This window comes from Hoplias malabaricus, chromosome 9 (assembly GCF_029633855.1).
Source record: "Hoplias malabaricus isolate fHopMal1 chromosome 9, fHopMal1.hap1, whole genome shotgun sequence".
NCBI classification, from domain to species: domain Eukaryota; kingdom Metazoa; phylum Chordata; class Actinopteri; order Characiformes; family Erythrinidae; genus Hoplias; species Hoplias malabaricus.
In genome coordinates this window covers 29,696,151-29,717,344 of record NC_089808.1, presented here as the reverse complement: position 1 = coordinate 29,717,344, position 21,194 = coordinate 29,696,151, and the positions used below count along the sequence as shown (strand labels likewise).

General features: G+C 38.8%; 1 protein-coding gene across 1 annotated transcript in view; it reads right to left on the bottom strand.

The window, feature by feature from the left end:
* The window catches only part of ppp2r5b (protein phosphatase 2, regulatory subunit B', beta), a 36,278-nt gene that overhangs the window by 3,921 nt on the left and 11,163 nt on the right, over positions 1-21,194 (bottom strand). The window contains exons 2-11 of the mRNA XM_066681440.1: positions 14,740-14,936; positions 13,477-13,578; positions 13,302-13,394; positions 12,400-12,530; positions 11,372-11,431; positions 8,149-8,257; positions 2,725-2,778; positions 2,582-2,632; positions 1,320-1,439; positions 773-900 (exon numbers count right to left, since the gene is read on the bottom strand). Coding sequence (XP_066537537.1) covers positions 773-900; positions 1,320-1,439; positions 2,582-2,632; positions 2,725-2,778; positions 8,149-8,257; positions 11,372-11,431; positions 12,400-12,530; positions 13,302-13,394; positions 13,477-13,578; positions 14,740-14,936 — 1,045 coding nt within the window. The remainder of the gene's footprint in view (positions 1-772; positions 901-1,319; positions 1,440-2,581; positions 2,633-2,724; positions 2,779-8,148; positions 8,258-11,371; positions 11,432-12,399; positions 12,531-13,301; positions 13,395-13,476; positions 13,579-14,739; positions 14,937-21,194) is intronic.

Below are 21,194 nucleotides of genomic sequence, written 5' to 3'. Positions count from 1 at the left end.
AACACATTAATAACGCCCTAATGCAATATAAATTCATTGTGTGATCATTTCTTTAAAGCCAATAGAGATTTTTCTTTTGTTTGTCCCTACAACAACCAAAAAAGTGCACGGTCTTTAAGAGGTGTAGCAGTAGTGTATGCATGTATGTGGCTTTTCTTTGCTGAAGAGAGTTTGTCATGTGGCCTGATAAAGACCACCGGCCCCTGCTCTTCTATTAACATTTGTTAATAAGTAACACAACTATGATGATTTGAGTAATGTTTTTTGTTTGGTTGATTGTTTGTTTTTTTTAATGGAGTGAATTTAAGATAAAGTAAAAATGCAAGTAAAAAAAGGGAAGCTTATAGCCTTCATACAAACTGTATAAAATGAACAGAATAGAAATGTTCATAAATGTAATGTTCTTCTATACATTTGCATACATTCCATTTTGATAGACAGTGATATATAAAAAATGAGTCTATTAGACCTTAATTAACAGCTCAAGTGTGTGACACCTGTAGATGTAGTTTGCTAATTTGGTTGAATGTAACCTTCCATTGCTTGTTAACAACACTGGCCAAATTGCAAAACTAAGAAAGCAACCACCAAACATGTTTTGGCTGATGGCTGTTTAATTCATTGGCTAACTGAGTGACATAATTGCAGTACAATTGAGGAACTTGGCAAGAACAGAATTTGAGACTCTTTCATAACTGAGAACTAAAATGAGTTAGGGCTTGTAAAGTGTTGTTAAATGTTGATTTGAAATGGGGTTAGTGGGGTTACTGACTGGTTCCAGTGCTCTTTGGAGACTCTGTAGAGTGTGCCGAAAACCAGAGGCAGGATGACCTGGCAGTTCTCCTCGATCAGGCTCAGAATGTACTCATTATTCCAGAAATACAGAGCCCGCTCTGCAACCTGACACACATACATACACAAAAAAACAGAGTTCACCAACAGACTGACACACACACTTCACAAACTCTTAACACACATTGCTGTAGCGTGAAAAGCACACTTTGATGATCACTGTCAAACAGTTGAAACCTGAACATACAACTGACCTCAAGAGGAATGACCATGTAGACAGCCTGCTTGGTGCCTTGAAATATATCTTGTCATATTTTTTTTATTTTTTGATGCAAAGCACTTCATGAACTTGACTTGCAACTCACTCCCTCACTCACAAGGAGGTGCTATAGCACCTATTACTATTGTTTTGTATTTGGCATAGATTCACTATTTATAATGAGTGATGATGATGATGAGAGATGATGATGATGATGGTGGTGAAGAGGGAGATGTGGAGAAAGCTAAGAGAATGAAAAGGTCCGTACCTGGAAGTGAGGGCTGGAGATACAGGCGGCGATCTGTTTGAAGAGTGGCTCCTGCACACGGATGAACTGAGATGGCTCAATGACGTCCAGAATCTCCTCAATCTCCCCCAGGAACATCACCTGAAACCACAGTCCACCACGGCACACACATTCACAATAAATGTGTATGCAACCGTCAGATCTCATCTCATTTTTAAACAAGTCAAAAACATTGTGAGTCACAACCTATCACTTTGTGAGTCACATGGGAGCACTAATTCCATGTATGACTTTTGGAATGAAACCATATTTGGTTGTTCATTTATTCATTCATTCATTCAACCTATCCAGTTCAGGGTCGCGGTGGGTCCGGGGCCTACCCGGAACAACTGGGCGAAAGATGGGAAAACATCCTGGAGGGGGCATCAGTCCTTCACTGGGCAACACACACACACACACACACACACACACACACACACACATTCACTCACACACTCACACCTACGGACACTTTAGAGTCGCCAATCCACCTACCAATGTGTTTTTGGACTGTGGGAGGAAACCGGAGGACCCGGAGGAAACCCACGCAAACACAAGGAGAACACTCCACACAGACAGTCACCCGGTGCAGAACTTCAACCCACAACCTCCAGGTCCCTGGAGCTGTGTGATTGAGACACCACCTGCTGCACCACCGTGTCGCCCCATATTTGGTTGTTTTTGACATTATTTTTCACTTTGCTTTTAATTAAAAGTTAGCAGAGTTTTATCTTCCTCCTGAAAAGTTACATTCTCTATGATGATAAACACAATTCAGTTCAAACCCACCTACACAAGCACAAAACACTCATCCCCACACAAAACAACACACACACATTTAAATGTCCCACTCCTCCTCTGATCTAGTGGTTAATAAAAAAAAAAATCCTTAAAGAGTGGCTCTCAGCAGTCCATGTTTTAGTGTGCATATCCTCCTGGCTCAGTAATCAATCCTGCATCTTTCAATTAGAAACAAAAATAATTTAAAATAATAATAACTTTTTGCAGGTTTAGGTGGCATTTAAACTAAATATACATCATCAGAACATTTTAATATATTACCTGTTGAGAGCACTTGTTTAAAATGTACTTGACTAATTAATAACTACAGTTCTGACAGGTTTATATAAAGTCAAAAAGTTCACGACACATCTTTTTTATACATTGTACTAGCCATTCGTTCTGATCTAGCTGAGTATGTTCCTTTAGCTGTTTGTAGCAGTGGTATGTAGTGTTTTTCTGACCTCTTTCTGGGTGCATGTTTTGGGCCAGTACTTCAGCAGCCCTCTGATTATCTAGACAAAAATATAAAACAATCCATCACAAAACAGCTTAAATACTGATAACATTGTTTTACTGTTCAGTGTATGATATTGTAATAACTTACATATTCTGTAACAGTGGCATCCTTCTCCATAAACTGCACAACACAGTAGGCCAGCTAGAGGGAAAAAAACTGTGATTATACACAGGCTAAGATAACATTTTATATGCTGATCCAAAATGAAAAAAGGCAAGTGCCCCATAGAATAAGATTTCAAAAGTCTATTGATCATATCTAAAAAAGCTTTAGATGAAAGAAACATACACATGCATGTATGTGTATGTGTGTTATTCTTTATAACTGAAGCCATATAAACTGGAGTAAAGCCTCATACTCTTCTATCAGTTAGTGTTTTGATCTTGTTGATTAGTTCTGTTACATTAAAAGCTTCCTCCAGCCAAATCAGGATGACTCAAGTCTAGTGCAACTGTACCAACAACCTTCAACTAACTACAGAGGAATTGCTGGTGGGGTGAAGATCCTTTTTTCACTCATTTACCTCTCAGTTGTAATCATTTCCAATTCCAACCCCTTGCTAAGTCACCACCAATCACACTACCAATAAATCCAACACATTTCCTTTGAGAAATGTATCAACACAACATAACGTTTTGAGCCATTATGAACATAGCAGCTTGTCCATAGCTTATTACACTTGGAGCAGAGCAATAACTGCCCAATCTAAGCCTGCACATAACAGGAAGAATACCAAGAGAGGGAAGAGAGGGATGGCCATCTTAGATACACAGGATAAAAGCAACAGCATCGATGACAACATCAGTGCTCTGTATCACCTCTGTTGTAAGACTCATGGTTAAAACATTACTGCAGGGCATAAAGTTCATAAAGCTGCATGTCACCTACAAAAGTCTTTCATAACAACTGACAAAGACTTGTGTCAGTAAGGCTGCATTTGAAATATATTTTTATATATACATATATTCTACTATTACATTGTCATTGTTTTATTCTAATTTACAGCTTATATTATAGCTCAGGGTTAGATCTGCAGTGACATTTAGTTAATTTCTGAGTATCAGTCAATTATTTATAAGATATTAAGAATATTAAACCATCAGTATTATGTCACTGTAATATGTTAATACAGAATCAGCTGGTTTAATGTCATTTCACACATTTCAAACAACACAATGTCTGAAAATGTTCATGTCATTTGACTTATATTTTATGCCAAAACTGATGTCATTACGAATGACAACAGCTACGAGAATACATTTTTATTAATAATGCTTGTGTATGTTTATCAGATGTCATAATGAGTTTATGCAGGTGTAATTTAGCCTCATTAACAGTCCCCCATTGTAACGTGTAAAAATATATCAGTTACAGTAATATTTTAAAATATTAGAAAGGCATCTTTTAATTCATTATAGGTTACTTTTTGTCCATTTCTATTGGTCTGTTTATAGGTAACAGCCATGTATTTACTAGTCTTGAGTCAAAGAATCCAAGAGTGTATCTACATCTCATGACAATAAGACTTTCTCTGTGTCATCAAAGCATGGAACTTTTAATATTCTCCCTCTGTGAAGGAATATGACCAACTTCATTAAAAATACCCCATATGTAATATAATATAATCTCTCCCTCTCCATCCTTTTCATCCTAAATTCGGAAGCACAATGCTTTTCCTCCACTTACAAGTGTAAGCGTTACAGTTGCCTTTCAACCACGCATGGTTGCAATGGTGAGGTGTGATAATGGCAGTTGTGTGTGAGAGAACCTGTGCGTGTGTGTGTGTGTGTGTGTGAGTGAGTTTCTGTAAGTCTCGGAAGAACTGATGTCACAAAGGTTCACTGTAGTTCTCCTGAGGGTGACAGAGAGAACTGTACAATTTCCTGTCTTTCTGCTTCTACTGGTTCCTAAATCTCACTGTTCCTGGAACACTTTTTCTACACTTGAAGGTCTTTTATATTATGATCATGTGTGGTTTTGTAAGTTTAACATGTTTGTTCTGCCTGAAAAAATATGTGTGAATCTGACAGCTTCAGGTTTTTTCTATTGAACGTGATTGACAAAATCAAAGTCAGCCCATGAACAGACTAATTAATCCTATTAAGTAATTCAGCAATCTCTGGACAGGTATAAATCCCATTTACTAAAGAAATTAGGAATCTGATTACTTCACGTTTATTCAGTGAATGTCTGAGCCAAAAGCAAGTTGCTAGTCAACCATGGGACAGATGAATTAATCCTGACCACACCTTAGACATCAACCCCTAGGATACATTCGCAAAACTGTTATCATTTTAAAAATAAGGGGGAAAGTAGTGATGCAAACATCCACCATTCATTGTGTGGGGTACAAGTGAATCACAAGATCTGAATATATTTTTACATTCACAAAATCAACTCCAGGTCATGGAACTACAGCTGTAGCAGGCATTAGCTCTAAACTGCTTTATATCAAATTCCAGAGAGAACAGATGTAGGCCTTTGCAGAGCATGAGGAAAGCATAGATTAATACAGACCGAATATGGATTTTTAAGGTTCCTAGTGTGACCACAACTTAAATATATATATTTTACAGTGATATGTAAATTAGGTTCCATTGTTTTTAACATGGTCACAAATTTTTGAAGCACATAGATTTTTTTACATCTACTTATCCTCCACTGTCACTGCGTATAGGTTATGTTTAGGCTGTGTTGTGAGGGAGTGTATGCATACATATGTCAGTGTGTCCTATGGACTAAATGGAGCCAGTAGGGATCGTGACCTGTTCAAAAGAAAGCTGAAGTTAAGTCTCAGAGCAGATATCAGCACTGAAAATGCCAGGAGGCTTTGCTTTGGCTTAGCCCCAAACACACATCAGAAAAGGAAGAGGCAGCTCACTGACAGTGTAAAGCCCATAATGTCACCTGGCCTCTCAGCCTCTGTGCAGATTAATCACTGAAAGTCCTGTATAAAACCACCTGACTTAGCAGCACTTATATTCATTAGTTCCTATGCAAACAGAACACACGGTTACTATGTAACACTGAAGCCGGCACAGGTAAGCCACAGCTCAGCTACCGACTGGTGAACAGGGTTAAGATTCCCAATTCAGTTCTTGAAGGAATTTCTCATGGAAAAAACACATTAATACAGTTTTTCATTTACCCTGAATATAGTCAATCCGCCGTGCCAGATGAACTTGGAAACCAAGGTTTGCTTATTATATTTAAACTGGAGCTGAGGGAGGTAATTCTGATGATTAATCATGCCTCAGTGTTACATAGCAACAGTCATTAAAGCTTATCTATGATTATTACTGGAGGAGCCTGTTCAGATTAGACAGAGTAAAATTAAACCTCATTTACACTTTTACATATATGTCATTTATTTCTACACTCATGCATGCATTAGTGTGATTCTGCTGTGTGGGTATCCTCTTTATCAGTAATGCTCATAAAGGCACAGAATCTTCCACTTCCTGAACACAGATTCATCAACGATATATATTTTATTCATTCATTCATTCATTATCTGTAAGCGCTCATCCAGTTCAGGGTCGCGGTTGGGTCCAGAGCCTACCTGGAATCATTGGGCGCAAGGCGGGAACACACCCTGGAGAGGGCGCCATTCCTTCACAGGGCAACACACACACATTCACTCACACCTACAGACACTTTTGAGTCGCCAATCCACCTACCAACGTGTGTTTTTGGACTGTGGCAGGAAACCGGAGCACCCAGAGGAAATCCACGCAGACACGGGGAGAACACACCAACTCCTCACAGACCGTCACCCGGAGCGGGAATCGAACCCACAACCTCCAGGTCCCTGGAGCTGTGTGACTGCGACACTACCTGCTGCTCTACCGTGCCGCCCCATATATATTTTATTCATTCATTCATTATCTGTAACCGCTTATCCAATTCAGGGTTGCGGTGGGTCCAGAGCCTACTTGGAATCATTGGGCGCAAGGTGGGAATACACCCTGGAGGGGGCGCCAGTCCTTCACAGGGCAACACAGACACACACACATTCACTCACACACTCACACCTACGGACACTTTTGAGTCGCCAATCCACCTACCAACGTGTGTTTTTGGACTGTGGGAGGAAACCGGAGCACCCGGAGGAAACCCATGCAGACACGAGGAGAACACACCAAACTCTTCACAGCGGGAGCGGGAATCGAACCCACAACCTCCAGGTCCCTGGAGCTGTGTGACTGCAACACTACCTGCTGCTCTACCGTGCCGCCCCATATATATTTTAATCCTTTTTTAAATAAACTATTTGATTGTCACCAACCATGACAGTCCTATCCCAACACTAAACTAACTTCTAGTCCAGCCCTACAGTTCTTGATCACCTGGTTCATGTTTATTATGGCTTGTCAGTAGACCTGGAGCAATGGGAAATTCTTGGATAGTCACGGAAGCGTTACTGAATGTGCCAGGGGCCTCAGGGAGCATCAGACCACAAGGTGAGATTAAAGAGATAAAGACATGTTTCTCTGAAAACTTGCCCTTCCACACATTTTTAGCAGGGGGCTGGCAGGATTATGTCCAGTACCCGTACAAATGATTCAGACAATTGGTGTTCACACATACACCTCCTCCAGGTTCTGGGTTACCGAGCACGTTTGAAAGAGGCTTTAGTGAATACACAGTTTTAACCCATACACTCCCAACATTTACTTTAATATTTTAAACCCCCCCCCCCCCCCCCCATATGTTTTGTGAACTCTGCATTCATTTATTTACATTTCATTAAACAAACACAAAAATAAACATAAGTTGTTTTGTGTGATAGTTAATCCTCAGTTTTAATTCTTTTTATTTTCGGCCTATCTCTCCATTTTCTGGTGTCCCCATAGACACCTGTGACCAGGAGCCTTGCCAGAACATTATCCGTCCCTGTGAGTACTGTGATACTCCATAATGTCTCAGACATGGCACATCTGTGTGCGACAGTACTGACTGTTACAAAGATGTGAGAAATGTTATGGAGGAGCCTTTCAAACATGAAACGAGGAGGGTATTTTGGCCACAATTCATGTCTGAGAAGAGGAGAAAAATGGGCCTTGCCAAGCTCTTGTAGAGCCTTGGGTGTCCTTGCAGGGCTTTAGAACTGTAAACAGCCCAAAATGCGTGGATTGAATTATGTATGGTGAGATATTGACAGGGGGTAAAGAGAGAGAGAGAGAGAGAGAGAGAGAGAGAGAGAATGTAGGCCAAGTGTACAGCATACTCTTTTCTGCATCAAAACATTATGTACAAATAATTTTACAAGGCTACAGAATGTATAATATATTTCAAGTTCATAATTGATACATGACACGATCACAAGCACAACTACTCTGATACACAAAGCATAAGTATTATTTACATCAGCGTTAGTGGTGTTATCTATTAGTCAACAGCACCTCACTGTGGTCCCTAATGTCATTACAGTTATTTAACATTTTGTGTGTGTGTGTGTGTGTGTGTGTGTGTGTGTGTGTGTATTTGGTACACATGTGTGACTCCAACCTGCGCGTGAAAGATGGAGAGAGACTTGGCAGTGTGCAGGGGGATCAGGACCCTCACCAGGAACTGCTTATGCTCCGATTTCAGAGGCAGAGCAAAGCCATTAATGATACTGAAAAAAGAGGAGAGGGGAAGAGAGGAGAGGAGAGGAGAGGAGAGGTAAAAAAATATTAGCAGATGTAAGAAAATAAAAATGGCAGATGAATAAAGGGGGAATCAATAGGAGAAAGGGAGCAGAGAAAAGGGAAAATGGATTGAAAAAATAAGGCATCATTTAGAAAGGAATGTGTGAAAAAGAGAAGAATAAACAAAAAAGAAGGACAGAACCAAAGAGGAAAAATGATGTGAGGAAAGAAGACCGGGAGCAGGGAGAAGGAAAGAGTGGAAAGAAGGGGTTGGAAGGAAATAGGACAGCATTTGAGAAAGAGAAAGGGAGGATAGAGGGAAGTGTGTAGGAGGCAGAAAGAGGGAAGGAAAATAGGATTAGTATCAGTAGACCTGATGGTGTTCTGTATACACACATTCGCCACACTAGTGTTCAATACCTAAGCAGCTATACTCTCCACCCACCCTCCTCCCAGTCCCCCAACCCTTCCTCATCATCTGTTCCTCATCTCTTTACATAAACACATACACTTATACATATATTCTCATTTGTTCTGCTGTGTCCTCTTTTCTTAACATCTTTTTCTTTCTGTCCATCACACTCTCCCTTACTTCTTGGTTTGTAATTAAAAGTGTCTGTCTTTTGATATTTCATCTCTCTTTCATCTCTCTCTCTCTCTCTCAGGTTCTCCTGTCTCTCTAATTCACTTCATTTTCATTTGGCTCCTTTTGTCTTGTGCTTCCCCTTTAGTTCTTCCTGTCATTCATATTTCTCCCCTCTCACTCTGTTTCTCCCCTTCCCCCCCTCCTGCTTTCTCTCTCTCCTCCCACTGCCTCCTTCCTCACTCCGTCCCTCGCTCCCACCATCTCCCGTTCCCCAGGCTCGCTTCTCCTCACAGGGACAATGTGAGAGGGGTACAGGAAGTGACACAAAGGCAAGCCTTGTCACTACTCTATGTCATTCGCCCCATCTTCTCCCTCTTACTCTCCCTCCTTCCCTCTTTCGTGGTTGGTTATCAGAGAAAATGTGGAGGCGGCACTAAAAATACCCCGCGCATCAACCTGAACATAGACCTCCATTCCTACCCCTCTCTGACTCATCCCTCCATCTCTCCTACTCCTGCTCTCCATCCCTCTCCCCCCTCATCTCTCACTCTGTCAAAACGTTGCCTTTGTTCACGAGTTCCTCTGCGCTAAGAAACAGACCCCATTTTGTTTGCATGGAGTCAAATTGTATGACTGAAACATGGCTGGAAATTGCAGAGAAGCTCTCATTACCAACATAAACAGAAACAGTAAAAATACTGCAGTGTTGAAGGCAGATCTAACGTTTGAACTCCTGCTAAGGGTCTGACTCACAGGCCCACACGCTGCTCTAAGTAGCTCTCAAGCAATTACCAGCTTCCCTGGATATCAGTTACCACCAAGCACCAAAAACGCAAAATATATATATATTATATATATATATTTTTTTATACTTGTGTGGGATGCCAATGCACCAACTTATAATTCTGTAAGACACTGTAATTCATCCCTACCAGAAACAACTCTATGTCCACTCCAGAGGATGAATATGAATAATGTAAACACAAAGACTCCTGATTGCTAAGGTCAAAGAACGTCAAGCCGACTAAAACCAATAAACAGTTCCATAAAAATAAGAAATAAGAATAGAAAAAAAAGCTTGTATACTAATGTGAATGGAAAGTGAATGGAAACATCCTTGAACTGTATGAATATGGCAGTACTAAGGGTCAGTATGACTGGATGTAAAGATTCTAAGACAGTGTAAACATAGTAGAATGTTTTAGGACATTTTTAATGAAAAAAAACAACATTAAAAAAATGTGACAATGCAGAAAACACTGATGCAATCTGAAGGAAGGTGAATATTCTGTAGTGGTACTAACAAGAAGATTCTAGAACAGTGAGTGTTTGCTCCATTCAAACAGTTCTAAAATGTTCTCCACAAACACAGGGTTCTAGAATGTTTTCCGAAATGGTGTGAATTGATCATTCCATAAGTGGAAATCTAGAATTTTAGATTCTCCCATTAAAAGCACACATACATACATACATACACACACACACACACACACACACACACACATATATATATATATATATATATTTACATTCAGTACCAGTGAAATGTTTGGACACACTCACTCAGGCAGGGTTTCCTTTGTTTTGGGCCATTTTCCACAAGGTGAATGTACAATACCAGTCAAAAGATTCTCATTCAATGACTTTTCTTTGGTTTTTATCATTTTCTACATTGTAAATAAATATTAAAACTATGAAGGAACACATATAGAATTATTTAGTAAACAAAAGTGTTAAACAAACCAAAATATGTTTTATATTTTAGATTCTTCAAAGTAGCAACCTTTTGCTTTGACGAGAGCTTTGCACAATATTGGCATTCTCTCAATCAGCTTCATGAGGTCGTCACCTGAAATGGTTTGAAGTGAACAGCTGTGGCCTCGTCGAGAGTTAATTTGTAGAACTGCTCACCTTCTTAATGAGGCCATAACTTGGGTTGTGCAGAGGCAGAGACAGTTCTATACAGTGCACAGCCCTATTCCACCAATGACTAATGAGATGTGTCCAAACTTTTGACTAACATTAATATATATTAACAATGAAACAATGAAAATTACGTTTATTAATTTCAAGAACGAACTACTGCAACAAAAAAAAATCATATTTATATTAATTATATTCAATATATGTAATATTTATTAAAAGTATTAAATGGTTTTATTTATTGAAAAGTTTTATTTTATCACAAATGTCATTTCAATCGTTCGGAGATATTTTCCACCATACTTCACTGTGCCTAAATGACTCATGTAAAGAACATATGCCGTATTATGGCTAATTACATGATGTCATTAGGTAAACCAATTAAAATATCACAATATTGACTTTTAAAAATCGTTTGAAACATTTTGATGATATTATTGCGAACGATACGATATGGCACAGTCGTAACATATATATTTATATAAATAAAATATATATTAATATATATAAAAGACAAAATCCTACAGAAAACTCACTTCTGTTGTGGCAAAAATATCTTGTATCGTCTAATATAGCAGTAACGTACACATACCTGCCCAAAATCTCCAGCAGCTCGGCAACTCCATTGAAGTGCTCAGTTTCATAAATGAACCTAAGGGATTGAAATATTTAGTTGTATAAAATCATCATTAAGTCATAAGAAGCCAAAGAAGCCATTCAATAAGCATGCACATAGGGGAGCCTTCCTACAAACACAATGGCTTTAAGGTTATCTGAGCCATTAAATCGAGCATAGGCACATTTGCTCCATTCTGAAATCAATCATTCAAAGCTACAGCAGATTGCTTCAGAACAAATTACAAAGTTCACATTGTGCCAGGTCTGAAACAGCCAGAACTCAAACATACCCAGAAACAAACCTCATGTGTGTCATTTCAGATTGTCTATGTACACTGTCAGGAAAAAAAAACCCAACTAAACTGTTACTCACTGTCAATGTAAACTCAAGTGACAAAATAAATGCAACATATATTATAATACCCAAACATCAGCTAAGCCTGCACTTTCTTTTGAAACTGTCCTGAAAATTGAAAACCTAAAACTATTTTTTCTCCACAAATAATAGCATCTGCTCCTCTGGAATTACTGTAAACTAGATATTGAAACATTCCTGGGAGGAATTATATTTGAAGGCATATAGCCAACAACGCATTAGTGACAAAATATATTGTTATTAGAGTGTACGTTTTGGATGACAAAAACTCACCCCAAAATGTATTGGATGGTGCTCTGTCTATGCAGAAAATGCAATTCTATTGCTCCACGGGGTGCTTTATACATTTCTAGCCCATGCATAGCATTGTGCATAATGACTCTAAGTTCATTTGCATCTCATTCTAATGGTCATTGCTTTCCTATGTATTCATAAAAGCTCTGTGAGCACAGCTGAATGTGTCCACAAAGGGTACAGATTTTTTATTCTTCAATTCAACAAAAGATATGTTGCAGAAAATGACAATTGGGCACATTTCCCTTTGGAAAAATGAATGAGGTGCACTTTGAAGGTGCAGATTTTGACATTCACAGACATACATTTGAGAGTAAATGTATGACTCTAACCTGAGGAAGATGTTGTTTATCTGTTTGCGGATGTACGCTCGGAGGCCGAGCAGCTTTCCGTAGACGCGATGCAGGATGGTCTTCAAATATTCTCTCTCTCGGGGGTCTTCACTGTCAAACAACTCCAACAACTGTAAACATCATTTTATCAAACAAAAGTTAAATGTACTTATTTACTTTATTGGGAATTTCTAGACAAGAATTTTCAGAGATCACATCTATATAGAAAGCACAGAGGGGCCAGGCTAAGCCCCTAAAACCTTAAAGCTCTGCATGGGAAATCACCTTTTGATTTTCACAAAACTATATGTACATTTACTTTTAGATATTTAACAGATGCTCTTGTACATCGTGACTAATGTCATATGGACATGACACAACATTTGACATCACAGAATCATTATACTGCTCAAAATATGACACTGGCCACTTGTGGCCTGCTTTATGTGTACACTTTTGCTCTCATTGAAATTTCTGCTAATTTCTGCTCATAATTCTTGTGCTAGGGGGTGCTCACACTACACAGTACATTTATTTCAAACATATTCAGTATCACAGGAGAGACAGAGACTTAGTGATTTAGTGATGCTACAGATCAGAGCCAGAAAACACCAAAACCCATGACAAACACTGGCGCTTGGAACAGGGAACCTAATACAAGGAACACAGCTTAGAACTATGCCTTTTGTGCATTGGACATGTCAAAAAGTCAAAAGACACAAAGAGGGTTCGTTGTCCCAAAAACAATACAGGTGAAAAAATAACAAACAAGACACAAGACATAAGCTGCAGAAAAATGGGACAGTAATGAATTATCCATACAAACAGTAACTTTTGTAACTGAAAAGCAACACATGAATAAACAGGTACCTACACAAACATAGAGAGACACATCAATGTACCTGTAGAACAAATTTCTGGTCCACGTAACGTTTGGCCATGGAGGGCTGAAAATCCGGACTCTCCAGGAAGCGCAAAAAGAACTCGTATACCAGCTACAGAGAGAAAATATTTTAGTTGACAGACTCATGCTATGAGATACTATGTGATTAGCTAACAGAAGGAGTGTGTAAGAACCTGTAGATGGGGCCAGGAGGCCTCCAGTGTAGGCTCATCCTCCTCAGGGTCAAAATCTGGGTTTTCACTGGGTGGGAGAGTACGAAAGATGTTCACTGAGATCTACGGAGAGTGAGGGAGAGAAAAGCTTCTGGTCAACCTTGTTATAACATTATCTAAATGAACTATCAAGACTGTTCAAATATTTCTATCACAATATGAGTCCAGTGTAGACATTTGTCAGAAATGATTCAGAAATGAGACACCTTCCACCCACACGTAACATACAAAATTGTACACAGTATATAGGCCATGAGCCTGGAAGAAGGCAAATGTTCTTTTCAGTTGTGAAGATATTGGAAGTAATTTCATTCAGTTTACTACAGTTTAGGCAACTAGTGTTAGCAACTTTTGTCTAATTAGTCGTAGATGTTTACAATGGGCTGTTAATTTGTGTCAATGCCTCAGTATCAGGTTTTTAAATTCCATTAACAACAGACATAGCAGACATTACAAAACACTCTTGTATCCCACAGGGTCAGATAAACACAAGATCAGGGGTTGTGTTATTGTATTTTATGCATAAAAACCTAAGATATTTAACTTAAGATTAAAAGTAAATTACCTTGATTTATATGTTGTGAAGTTTGCAGGCACCTGAACACTGAAATATTTATCTTAAATCAAGTGTAATAAAAGGTACGTGACAGCAACTTTCTGCACTGTCAGCTGCTCCTCTTCTGTTAAGACTTTACACTAGATGCTGGAAAACTAATATGAGGATTTGATTGCATTCAGCCACAAGTGCATTAAGGAGGCCAAGTAAAGGTTTTGGGTAATTAGTTCTGGATCGCTAACACCACTTCAGCATATCCCAAGGGTATTGGATAGAGCTCCACCACCACTCCATCATCAGTATAAAATACAGTTCTTCTGCTCCATGTGGCTCCACATTTTTTTAACCTCTACCGCTGAAGATGGAGTCTTTAGACTTGTATGTGGCTCCTTCTGTGAATACTGTAAAAGCTATGTATGTTACTGACCACCTAAGTCAGCAATGGGTGTATGACAAAAATGAGGTTTTATATGTCTACTAGTATGCTGTCATTTTCTAATCACGCATCTTGCAGTGTTACTGTGCCCCTATAAAGTTAAATAGTGCAAAATAATCACAGAACTGTCCCATCCTTATTTATTCAACACAAATGTGCATCTTCCTTTAATTCAATCAGTCTTTCTCTCTTTATCTTGTTTCCCTCATTCCCACCATGCAGTCCATCTTACCATCTTGATGGCCTCAGGATATAACGGCTCGATGAGGACACCGCGGCTGGTGGCCACGCTCTCCACCAGCTCATTCAGAGCCGCCCGCTTAATCTCCTTCCCCTTAAGGTCTGCCACACAGTCCAGAAAGTCAAACAGCACACAGCACTGCTGCAGCTTCTTACAGAACAAGTCATGAAGCTCAGCCACCGGGGCATCTGAGAGAGAGAGAGAGAGAGAGAGAGAGAGAGAGAGAGAGAGAGACATTAATGACTTCTTGTATAATCATAATTACGCACTTTTAGATGAGGAGAAGCAAAAGGAGGTTATTAAAAGTAAACAATAATACAACTTTTCACTTTCCATCAACAACCAATTATGTCTTATGAACTTAACAGTTCACAACCTCAACGTTCACACTTGCAGTAAACAGCCCAAACACCCACACCCTTAGTAAATAACCAGCTTGCAGTCCATAAAACACTTACAACTTTTGCATTCTGTCAGCTCATGATCTTAACTTTTCCATAATCTCGGCACAAAAGCATCTACCTAAACTTACAATAAATAAGCTGTAGATTTATCCATTTTTAGCCCCAAATCCACGCTTACAGTCTATAATCTCAACACATAAAGTCCATAACACCAACATCCACACTTATAGTTAATCATTTGAACACTTGCAATCTATCTTTTAACAAAAATACAGACACGTAACGCCCATTATCGAAACTGTCTCTTGTACACTGCCCCTTCATGACACACTTACCATCCATAACCTAAACATCCACACATACTGTCCACAATATCAAAAGTCCAGCACTCAGATATTCACACTTATACGTACAGCCAGTAACTTAAATATCCACACATATAATCCATAATCTCACTACTCACAGTTCGTTAGCCAAACATCTTCCGCTATGTCAGCACTTAAAGCCTGAGCATAATTCTTGCAGAGACAAAGTTGCTGGAATCTGAAGGAATACTAGCACTATTACAAGCTTGCGTACTTTCTGTAGGTTTGTTCTGCCTGGCCTGTTGCGTAGTGCGTTTGTCAACTAGAGCATTCATCTAAGTATTTCACCTTGCTTCCCTGTGCACGATACGGTGAGCAAATATGGTTGACAACTATGTGTCACCCACAACGCACCTGAGTCTTGCACAGTAATACTCTCTTATGACTGGAAAAATTTCTTTCCAGTTTTGACGCTGCTAACAAACAAACTACAAAGACTCACGTGACAGCAGAGAAAAGCACAGCCAATCACCCTGGCCATATGTGTTATGGGGAGGTAGGACTCAGTAGAGAACATGATTTAACCCTTTCTGCACCTCTAGGTTAATGAAACGTTGACCGATCTGGGTTTTGTTATTATTTTTTATTTTTTTTTGGAGAGGATCAAATTATTGACTATTCATTAATCTCTGGATATCGGTGGGGACACGTCACCTCCACCCATGATAATTCTACGCCCTTGCCCTGAAGTTTGTATTTGTATTTATTTAATTTTCCACAGTGATTGTGAGTCTACATTATTACTACACTATATCCTGCATTAACACTGTGAACTCCCACTACTTACATATATTGGCTAGTACACACTTTTATTTTTTTAAAAACACATTAGCTAATCAGAAAATATGCTTGGTTCTTATGAACACACAGAGTGAACATTTGTAAAGTGAGACGTGCTGACATTGCTGTATATTAACAGGATTATGATGTGATTTCTTTTTAAACCCAGCTCAGTCTCACTGTGCACATAAAGCAGTGAACTTTGGCTTTATGATAGGACTTCCTCACTACCTGTTCCCTAATTCAAAAACACACACACGCACACATGCACGCATGTACACACACACACACACATACAGAGCTAATACTGCATATCAAGTTTGTTTATGTGCCAAATGTACTCTTTCTATCTCTCTCTCTCTCTCTTTCTCTCTCACTCACTCTCTCTCTCTCTCTCTCTCTCTCTCTCTCTTACTTGCTTTCTACCTCTCTTATTCTGTGGTCCCAGCACGCCACCTCTTCATACAATTACTCTCCATTAAAAATGGATTAGACTTAACCTTCACTGCCTGTGTCAGAGTGAGTGGAGAGGCAATGTGGAAAAGAAGAAGAAAGATGAACACAAGAGAGAAAAGAAAAAGGAATTGAAATTCAGAGTCAAACTGAGATACATGTTGAGAAAATGAGTAAGGTACATATGAGTATGAGTGAGTGTAAATGAGAGAGAGAGAGAGAGAGAGAGATAGAGAGATAGAGAGAGAGAGAGAGAGAGAGAGAGAGAGAGAGAGAGAGTTTAGGGGCAAAAGGGCATGACACTGCTACAGGCAAAAAGTGAAGAAGTGAAGGAGGGGTGAATGAATCATGTAGTGAAATTGAAACCATTTACTGATATAAATTCATGTATTACAACATGAACTCAGTAGGATGAAACACTGACCTAAACCCAAATATAATGTGAAACAGTAGTGTATGTGATTTAGAGTAAAAACTAAGTAGCACTTAGTTTCATGCTTAACGAGCTGCACTACTGTGCTTGACTATAACGTTGTAGCTAATTGAAACTAGGCAGATTCAGAATATCAGCACAAAATGTGCTGACATAATCTTCATTACACAAGAATAAAAAAAACAACAACAAAAAAAAAAAACATGATCTAACTTTACAAGTTGGACCTTCAGACACATACATTATAAACACCAACTAAAAAGAACACTGCATTCAGAACTGGGTCTTTATCTTTGTAGCGAAACAATAAAGTCAACATTTAACAACGGTAACCTACTTGAAAGTGTCATATTTTGGAAAAAAAATCACATTTTGAGTGCAATAGCATATTAATTATTGGATCTGGAGTTTTACAACCTACAAACTGTGTATATAATAAACAACCCTATCAGGTTTTTGCGATCCTAGTCTGAAGACAAAAAACAAGTCATTCTGATTTTGTATTGCGTCTTATGTGAATAGCAGACACATCAGAGTCTCTCTAAAACTGAACTGGACCAGTGTTTAGTGGGAGCGCAAAGATGAGGTTAAACGGAGCAAAACAAACAAAACATGTGCGGAGACCCTTGTGGTATTTAAAAAAAAAAGTTACAAATGTTTCACTGAGACCCCGGATAACTGTGTTAACTTGAAAAAGGGGAATAATATCTAATTTAATCTAATAACAGAGTTGCAGGAAAATACCCTTTTATTTCATTATGTCAACTAAAAATATCCAAGTCGATTTCCATTTTGTCAGGAATGGTCAGTACAGAGCTTGCTGAAACAGGTCACACAGATGTGTTTGAATTGATTTCATTTCTCTTTTTTTACTGTAACTGAAAGTTTTTGCTTCTCCAGTAAAGCTGCCATTTTAAAGAAATAATGATTATTTATACTGAACATATGAAGTGATTAAGTAAGCTAATGTGTCTATGAATGTAATGAACGGGGTTATACTTATCCGTGGATATATAAACCTTATTTTGAGAAAAGTTGGGATATTTTGAAAAGTGTAATTAAAAACAAGAATATAATAGTTGTTCTTTAATTCTCTTGAATCTTTAACTGACAAAAGTATAAATAAAATGTTTCCAGTGTTTTCAGTGACTAACTTCACTGTAGCTGTACATATAAATGTATTTTTTTATTTGATCCCTGCAACACAGCCTACCTGTTGGAACAGGGGCAATATAAGAGTGAAAAATTTATAGAAAATTCATGTCATGCTGTTTTTAAGCATCCTACTGTAAACAGGTGAAAATAAAAGGCATAAAAGGATTATTTACCAAAGGCTCAGTTTTTGGAAACCAAAAATAGGTCATTTTTCATCACTTCATGAAAAAATCCATGGAAGAATTGTCAAACAGTTGAAATTGAAGGCAAGACTGAAAATAATTTAAGTCTTTTATTATACTTAATACTGACCAGCGATTGTGAAAAATCAGAAATATCAGTACAGGCAGGGTAAGGCTGGGCATCAATGTTGAATATGCATGACCTTTAAGCCCTCAGATGGCACTACATTAGAAACTGTCATGCTACACTGATAAATATAGCCATATTAACATAGTCTGCCACTGACTCCGGCCAATGTCACCTAAAATAGGAGAACGCCATTTATCAAATATATGCAAAACCACGAATGAATTCTCTGGGCCCAAGCTCATTTCTGATGGTCCAATAAATGGAAGAAACATGTGCTAAAATCATGTTTCACCTTGTTATCATGAAAAATTAAGGTTGTCTTTCCCAAGCTAATGACGATTGAGACCATCTTAACTTTTATCCTCAACCCAGAATTAACAAATGCCACGTTACATTTTTTTTACTGCTGATTACAAATATCCTAACTTTTTTGGAAATGTGGCTTGAGGCTGAACAGAATCTGCAGAATTGTAGTCATTTAACCTGGAAACTGTTCATTGATACAGCTTTAACGTGGCTGCCTTAAAGGGCAAGCCTCTCTGCAGCAAGGCTCGCCATCACTGAATTAAACACCCACTAATATCCTCAACTCCAAACAGCAGCTAAATATAGTTTAGCCAATGAGTGAGGCAGAGGGGGTGAGAGAGAAACAGAGAGAGACAGAGAGAGAGAGAGAGGGGCGGGAATAGACATACAGAAAGTGAGAGAGTAGACGGAGAGCAATAGAGGGAGAAAGAAATGGACGAAATGGCAGTGCTAGAGAAAGTGGGGTGGAGAGAGCAACAGGGATGATGTCATCCTTCACCCGGTCTTTCCTCCTCTCTCTCTCTCTCTCTCTCTCTCTCTCTCTCTCTATTCTTAACCCTCCCCATCCTCCCTCCAACCTTCCCTCCCTCTAGGTGCCTCTCTCTCTCTGTGAGCATAGAGACTGTCTCTTGTTAAATAACAGTTACTGTGTTTGGGTGGCTGATGAGCTGCTGCTCTATTTTCAGAGCTGCCAAAATCTCATCATCACCTAGTGATTGGGGAAATACGGTAAAAACAGCAGCACTGACAGTGTTATTTACATGAATAATCATGGATATTGGTTTTTATTTGTCTTACAAGGTTCCATTTTGGAGATACATGGTTTTGTTATGACAGCCAAACAATGTCTTTCAGATACATTTTTAATAAAAAGCAAGCTCCTGTACAATTGAGATACAATTAAATAAATGACAATATTCATTCATTTTCTGTAGCCGCTTATCCAATTCAGGGTTACAGTGGGTCTGGAGCCTACCCAGAATTACTGAGTGCAGTGCGGGAAGACACCATGGACAACACATTGCAGTGCAACGCACACTCACAACCATGGTCACTTTCAGGTAGCCAATCCACCTACCAACATGTTTTGGACAGTGGGAGGAAACCAGAGCACCGGGAGGAAACCCACACAGACATGAAGTGAACATAGGCTGTCACCCAGTGCAGGGCTTGAACCCACAACCCTATGACCCTGGTGCACCACCTTGCTGCTCCTAAATTACAATAAAAAAAAACACTTTTCTTTTCTGATACCAATACTGGAACATTGAGTATCAGCTGAAACTCTTCCTAAATTTTTCTTTAAATGTTATTTATTCCAGGTTAAGCTGTTTTAAATGACTGTGATTCAATTACAATGAGAATCTAAACGTCATGCTCAAACAACTTAAACTACACACTCTCTAACAGCAGAGTAACATTAGACATGCATTGATCTGATAATCTGGATCTGTATCAGTTCTGATACTGATCTAACTAAATGGATGAAGTAGCAAAGACATTATAATAAAGTACACTGGGTGAAAAATGAAATGGAAAACACAAGACCCAATATGGCATCTGTGTATGGAAAAAGTCCCACTCTTGAATGAAAAGGAGTAAATTCATATGCTTTTCCTCTTTCTCACTCTCTTTTTTTTGTTGCTTTTTTTGGTCAAATGATCTAAAAACAGTATCTTGAAACATTATTGTGGCATTCACTTCTGAATTTATTGGCCTTTCCTTGTTCAAAGAGCTAGGACCCTGGTCTTGCATGAGTGGAAATAACTACCTGTAGAGACTTTAGTATCAGCCAGATGTGACCACCATCAATTGAGCTTCATGGTCACACTCAAGTTAACATCCTTTTGGCTTAAAATACCATACACATTACAGTTTTTCTCAACTGCTAAAACACAAAACTCTTGTCTGAACCAAATTATCAGTGTCCTAACCCCATTTATTGAAATTTGGCAGAGCCATAAGCACATTTCAACTAGTTTAGTCACAACAGGTTCACCCTTAAGGCAGAACCTTAAGCACTTTTCGCCTGTTAAGACACAATTTGCAAAGTATTTTCACCCACTAAAACACATTTTGCACTGTGATACACTTGGGTTGCATAATGGTAAGCACAGGTAGCAAACATGACACAACTTAAACACAGCCACGCTAAATTGATCACACGTGACAGATGATGTGAAGAAACCAATATAAGTCAGTACAAGGAAGCCTGGTCGTAGAAGTTTCATTATGGGT